At 58.7% G+C, this 7,500-nt stretch overlaps 1 protein-coding gene across 1 annotated transcript in view; it reads left to right on the top strand.

The window, feature by feature from the left end:
• abcd1 (ATP-binding cassette, sub-family D (ALD), member 1) overlaps positions 1 to 7,500 on the top strand; it is a gene marked incomplete at its 3' end in the record, with an annotated part of 35,581 nt that overhangs the window by 6,552 nt on the left and 21,529 nt on the right. Inside the window, 6 exon segments of the mRNA XM_083920428.1 lie at positions 1,421 to 1,608; positions 2,306 to 2,480; positions 4,338 to 4,528; positions 5,320 to 5,500; positions 6,641 to 6,783; positions 7,020 to 7,194. Coding sequence (XP_083776554.1) covers positions 1,421 to 1,608; positions 2,306 to 2,480; positions 4,338 to 4,528; positions 5,320 to 5,500; positions 6,641 to 6,783; positions 7,020 to 7,194 — 1,053 coding nt within the window.

Here is a 7,500-nt window from a genome sequence, read left to right as displayed (position 1 = left end):
TGCCTCGTCTGTGTCTCGCCTGTGCCTCGTCTGTGTGTGTGTGTGTGTGTGTGTTTGTCTGTATCTGTGCCTCGTCTGTGTCTTGTCTGTGCCTCGTCTGTGTCTGTGCCTGTGTCTGTGCCTCGTCTGTGCCTGTGTCTGTGCCTGGTCTGTGCCTCGTCTGTGCCTCGTCTGTGTCTGTGCCTCGTCTGTGCCTCGTCTGTGTCTGTGCCTCGTCTGTGCCTCGTCTGTGTCTCGTCTGTGCCTGGTCTGTGCCTCGTCTGTGTCTCGTCTGTGCCTGGTCTGTGCCTCGTCTGTGCCTGGTCTGTGCCTCGTCTGTGCCTGTGTCTGTGCCTGGTCTGTGCCTGGTCTGTGCCTCGTCTGTGCCCGTGTCCGTCTGTGTCTGTCTGTGCCTGTGTCCGTCCGTCTGTCAGTGTCTGTGTCTGTGCCTCGTCTGTGTCTCGCCTGTGCCTCGTCTGTGTGTGTGTGTGTGTGTGTTTGTCTGTATCTGTGCCTCGTCTGTGTCTTGTCTGTGCCTGTGTCTGTGCCTCGTCTGTGCCTGTGTCTGTGCCTGGTCTGTTCTTCGTCTGTGCCTCGTCTGTGTCTGTGCCTCGTCTGTGCCTCGTCTGTGTCTGTGCCTCGTCTGTGCCTCGTCTGTGTCTCGTCTGTGCCTGGTCTGTGCCTCGTCTGTGTCTGGTCTGTGCCTGGTCTGTGCCTCGTCTGTGCCTGGTCTGTGCCTCGTCTGTGCCTGTGTCTGTGCCTGGTCTGTGCTTGTCTGTGCCTCGTCTGTGTCTGTGCCTCGTCTGTGCCTCGTCTGTGTCTGTGCCTCGTCTGTGCCTCGTCTGTGTCTCGTCTGTGCCTCGTCTGTGCCTCGTCTGTGTCTCGTCTGTGCCTGGTCTGTGCCTCGTCTGTGTCTCGTCTGTGCCTGGTCTGTGCCTGGTCTGTGCCTGGTCTGTGCCTGGTCTGTGCCTCGTCTGTGTCTCGTCTGTGCCTGGTCTGTGCCTGGTCTGTGCCTGGTCTGTGCCTGGTCTGTGCCTGGTCTGTGTCTCGTCTGTGCCTGGTCTGTGCCTGGTCTGTGCCTGGTCTGTGCCTGGTCTGTGTCTGTGCCTCGTCTGTGCCTGGTCTGTGCCTGGTCTGTGCCTGGTCTGTGCCTGGTCTGTGCCTGGTCTGTGCCTGTGTCTGTGCCTGGTCTGTGCCTGGTCTGTGTCTGTGCCTCGTCTGTGTCTGTGTCTGGTCTGTGCCTGGTCTGTGTCTGTGCCTGGTCTGTGCCTGGTCTGTGCCTGGTCTGTGTCTGTGCCTGGTCTGTGCCTGGTCTGTGCCTGGTCTGTGTCTGTGCCTGGTCTGTGCCTGGTCTGTGCCTGGCCTGTGCCTGGTCTGTGCCTGGTCTGTGTCTGTGCCTGGTCTGTGCCTCTCCTGGATCACACGTGCCCTCCTGCTGCAGGTGTGATCGTGCGGTGCATCGTGCAGAAGGATCCTCAGGCGTTCGTGCTGCAGCTGTCCAAGTGGCTGCTGGTGGCTGTTCCTGCCACCTTCATCAACAGCACCATCAGGTTCCTGGAGGGGCAGCTGGCCCTCAGCTTCAGGGGCCGCCTGGTGGAGCACGCCTACCTGCTGTACTTCAGCAACCAGGTCCACACACACACACACACACACACACACGCCTACCTGCTGTACTTCAGCAACCAGGTCCACACACACACACACACACACACACACACACACACACACACACACACACACACACACACACGCCTACCTGCTGTACTTCAGCAACCAGGTCCACACACACACACACACACACACACACACACACACACACACACACACACACACACACACACACACACACACACACACACGCCTACCTGCTGTACTTCAGCAACCAGGTACACACACACACACACACACACACACACACACACACACACACACACACACACACACACGCCTACCAGCTGTACTTCAGCAACCAGGTACACACACACACACACACACACACACACACACACACACACACACACACACACACACACGCCTACCAGCTGTACTTCAGCAACCAGGTACACACACACACACACACACGCCCCACGCTGTCTCCTGCTCCTGAACGCCCCACCCTGTCTCCTGCTCCTGAACGCCCCACGCTGTCTCCTGCTCCTGAACGCCCCACGCTGTCTCCTGCTCCTGAACGCCCCACGCTGTCTCCCTTCTCCTGAACGCCCCACGCTGTCTCCTGCTCCTGAACGCCCCACGCTGTCTCCTGCTCCTGAACGCCCCACGCTGTCTCCTGCTCCTGAACGCCCCTCCTTGTCCCCTGTCTCCGCAGACGTATTACCGCGTCAGTAACATGGACGGCCGTCTGTCCAACCCTGACCAGTCTCTCACCGAGGACATCGTCGTGTTCTCAGCGTCCGTCGCTCATCTCTACTCCAACCTCACCAAACCCATCCTGGACGTGATGGTGACCTGCTACACGCTGCTGCGCACCGCTCAGTCCAAAGGTACACCTGAACGCACCTGAGACACACCTGACAAACACCTGAGACACACCTGAGACACACCTGAGACTCACCTGAGACTCACCTGAGACTCACATGACAAACACCTGAGACACACCTGAGACTCACCTGAGACACACAACACCTGAGACACACCTGAGACTCACCTGAGACTCACCTGAGACACACACCTGAGACACACCTGAGACTCACCTGAGACTCACCTGAGACACACCTGAGACACACCTGAGACACACACCTGAGACACACCTGAGACTCACCTGAGACACACCTGAGACACACCTGAGACACACAACACCTGAGACACACCTGAGACTCACCTGAGACTCACCTGAGACTCACCTGAGACACACACCTGAGACACACCTGAGACTCACCTGAGACACACCTGAGACACACCTGAGACACACACCTGAGACACACCTGAGACTCACCTGAGACACACCTGAGACACACCTGAGACACACAACACCTGAGACACACCTGAGACACACCTGAGATACACCTGAGACACACCTGAGACACACAACACCTGAGACTCACCTGAGACTCACCTGAGACACACCTGAGACTCACACATGACACACCTGAGACACACCTGAGACTCACCTGAACGCACCTGAACGCACCTGAGACACACCTGAACGCACCTGAGACACACCTGAGACACACCTGAGACACACCTGAGACACACCTGAGACTCACCTGAGACTCACCTGAACGCACCTGAGACACACCTGAGACACACCTGAGACTCACCTGAGACTTACCTGAGACTCACCTGAGACACACCTGAGACACACCTGAGACTCACCTGAGACTCACCTGAACGCACCTGAGACTCACCTGAGACACACCTGAGACTCACCTGAGACACACCTGAGACTCACCTGAGACTTACCTGAGACTCACCTGAGACACACCTGAGACTCACCTGAGACACACCTGAGACACACCTGAGACACACAACACCTGAGACACACCCGAGACACACCCGAGACACACCTGAGATACACCTGAGACACACCTGAGACACACAACACCTGAGACTCACCTGAGACACACAACACCTGAGACTCACCTGAGACACACCTGAGACTCACACATGACACACCTGAGACACACCTGAGACTCACCTGAGACACACAACACCTGAGACTCACCTGAGACACACCTGAGACTCACACATGACACACCTGAGACACACCTGAGACTCACCTGAACGCACCTGAACGCACCTGAGACACACCTGAGACACACCTGAGACACACCTGAGACACACCTGAGACACAACACCTGAGACACACCTGAGACTCACCTGAGACACACCTGACAAACACCTGAGACTCACCTGAGACACACCTGAGACACACCTGAGACACACAACACCTGAGACACACCTGAGACACACCTGAGACACACCTGAGACACACACCTGAGACACACCTGAGACACACCTGAGACACACCTGAGACTCACCTGAGACTCACCTGACACACACCTGAGACTCACCTGAGACACATCTGAGACACACCTGAGACTCACCTGAGACTCACCTGAGACACACACCTGAGACTCACCTGAACACACACCTGAGACTCACCTGAGACACACCTGAGACTCACCTGAGACTCACCTGAGACTCACCTGACACACACCTGAGACTCACCTGAACACACCTGAGACTCACCTGAGACACACACCTGAGACTCACCTGAGACTCACCTGAGACTCACCTGAACACACACCTGAGACTCACCTGAACACACACCTGTAGCACCCGTGTTCCAGTTAAACCGTGTTGTGGTGATGAAGAGTGTGACTCCTCCTCCTCCTCAGGAGCGAACACCACGTGGCCGGCCGTCATCGCCGGCCTGGTGGTGGCGTTCACCGCCAAGGTGCTGCGCTCCTGCTCGCCGCGCTTCGGGACGCTGGTCGCTGAGGAGGCGCGGAAGAAAGGAGACCTGCGACACATGCACTCACGCATCATCGCCAACTCTGAGGAGATCGCCTTCTACGGCGGCCACAAGGTGAGCGCCACGGGGACGCACACGGGGACGCACACAGGGACGCACACGGGGACACACACGGGGACACACACGGGGACGCACACGGGGACACACACGGGGACGCACACGGGGACAGAGACTCACACAGGGACGCACACGGGGACACACAAGGGGACGCACACGCGGACAGAGACTCACACAGGGACGCACACGGGAACGCACACAGACACACACAGAGACAGGGACGCACACGGGGACGCACACAGGGACGCACACGGGGACACACACAGAGACGCACACAGAGACGCACACGGGAACGCACACAGAGACGCACATGGAGACGCACACAGAGACGCACACAGAGAGACACACAGAGAGACACAGAGACACACACACACGGGGACGCACACGGGACGCACACACACGGGGACGCACACAGAGAGACACAGAGACACGGAGACGCACACGGGGACGCACACAGAGACGCACACACACGGGGACGCACACGGGGACGCACACAGGGACGCACACAGAGAGACACAGAGACACGGAGACGCACACGGGGACACACACAGAGACGCACACGGGGACGCACATGGAGACGCACACAGAGACGCACACAGAGAGACACAGAGACGCACACAGAGACGCACACACACGGGGACGCACACGGGGCTTTACAGTGGAACCACGTCCTCCAGGGTCTTGTTGTGGAGTTCTACCTTCATAGTTGTTGATGAAAGTGCAGAAAAGGACTCTGGAGGATGTTTAAGTGTGTTTGCTCTAAGTGAGGCCGTGTGTTCGAGTCCCAGGTGGAGATGGCCCAGCTGCAGGGCAGCTACCGCTCCCTGGTCTCTCAGATCCACCAGACCCTGCTGAAGCGGCTGTGGTACGTCATGCTGGAGCAGTTCCTGATGAAGTACGTGTGGAGCGCCTCCGGCCTGGTGATGGTCGCCGTGCCCATCATCACCGCCACGGGATACTCCGCCCACGGTGACTGCACACGGGACACATCAGCATCAGGAGGATGGGATATTCATATTCATATTCATAAAGTATAACTATGTGTTATTGATACGGTAGGATTTTATCACTCTGACCTCTGACCTCTGCTCTCTGACCTCTGCTCTCTGCCCTCTGACCTCTGCCCCCTGACCTCTGACCCCTGACCTCTGACCTCTTCCCCCTGACCTCTGCCCCCTGACCTCTGCCCTCTGACCTCTGCCCCCTGACCTCTGCTCTCTGACCTCTGCCCCCTGACCTCTGCTCTCTGACCTCTGCCCCCTGACCTCTGCCCCCTGACCTCTGCCCCCTGACCTCTGCTCTCTGCCCCCTGACCTCTGCCCCCTGACCTCTGCTCTCTGACCTCTGCCCCCTGACCTCTGCTCTCTGACCTCTGCCCCCTGACCTCTGACCTCTGCTCTCTGACCTCTGCCCCCTGACCTCTGCTCTCTGCCCCCTGCCCTCTGACCTCTGCCCCCTGACCTCTGACCTCTGCCCCCTGACCTCTGCCCCCTGACCTCTGCTCTCTGACCTCTGCCCCCTGACCTCTGCCCCCTGACCTCTGCTCTCTGCCCCCTGACCTCTGACCTCTGCCCCCTGACCCCTGACCTCTGACCTCTGCCCCCTGACCTCTGCTCTCTGCCCCCTGACCTCTGCCCCCTGACCTCTGCCCTCTGACCTCTGCCCCCTGACCTCTGCCCTCTGCTCTCTGCCCTCTGCTCTCTGCCCCCTGACCTCTGCCCCCTAACCTCTGACCTCTGCCCCCTGACCTCTGCCCCCTGACCTCTGACCTCTGCCCCCTGACCTCTGCCCCCTAACCTCTGACCTCTGCCCCCTGACCTCTGCCCCCTGACCTCTGCTCTCTGCCCCCTGACCTCTGCCCCCTGACCTCTGACCTCTGCCCCCTGACCTCTGCCCTCCGCCCCCTGCTCTCTGACCTCTGCCCCCTGACCTCTGCCCCCTGACCTCTGACCTCTGCCCCCTGACCTCTGCTCTCTGCCCCCTGACCTCTGCCCCCTGACCTCTGCCCCCTGACCTCTGACCTCTGCCCCCTGACCTCTGCTCTCTGCCCCCTGACCTCTGCCCCCTGACCTCTGCCCCCTGACCTCTGACCTCTGCCCTCTGCTGCAGACTCTGAGGAGGTGAAGCAGGCGGCGCTGGTGATGAAGGAGGAGGAGCTTGTGAGCGAGAGGACGCAGGCCTTCACCACGGCCAGGAACCTGCTCAACGCCGCCGCAGACGCTGTGGAGAGAATCATGAGCTCTTACAAGGAGGTACTTCCTGCTTTAGCTCCTCCTCTTCCTGTTTAGGAGCTGTTCCTATTTAAAGACCTCATCCTGCGTGTGTGTGTGTGTGTGTGTGCGGGTGTATGTGCGCGTGTGTGTGTCTCTGTGTGCGTGTGTGTGTGTGTGTGTGCGTGTGTGCGTGTGTGTGTGTGCGTGTGTGTCTCTGTGTGTGTGTGTGTGTGTGCGTGTGTGTGTGTGTGTATCTGTGTGTGTGTGTGTGTCAGGTGACGGAGCTGGCAGGTTACACCTCTCGTGTCTCTGAGATGTTGGACGTGTTTGAAGATGTGAATGATGGAGTTTACCGTCGTCATGCCGACAGAGAGGATGCGTCTTCATCATCATCATCATCAGCTGTGGTTCAGCGCGGGCAGAGAGTCTGCGGACCCCCGCAGATCAGAGGTACACCTGCTGCCTGCTCCGTGTGTGAACACAGACGTGTGTTCTCCTGGTTCCTGCTCCGTGTGTGAACACAGACGTGTGTTCTCCTGGTTCCTGCTCCGTGTGTGAACACAGACGTGTGTTCTCCTGGTTCCTGCTCCGTGTGTGAACACAGACGTGTGTTCTCCTGGTTCCTGCTCCGTGTGTGAACACAGACGTGTGTTCTCCTGGTTCCTGCTCCGTGTGTGAACACAGACGTGTGTTCTCCTGGTTCCTGCTCCGTGTGTGAACACAGACGTGTGTTCTCCTGGTTCCTGCTCCGTGTGT

This window comes from Echiichthys vipera, assembly GCF_963691815.1.
Source record: "Echiichthys vipera genome assembly, chromosome: 9".
Classification (NCBI taxonomy): Eukaryota; Metazoa; Chordata; class Actinopteri; order Perciformes; family Trachinidae; genus Echiichthys; species Echiichthys vipera.
Note: the sequence above shows the minus strand (reverse complement) of the source record. Positions and strands in the feature narration are given on the sequence as shown.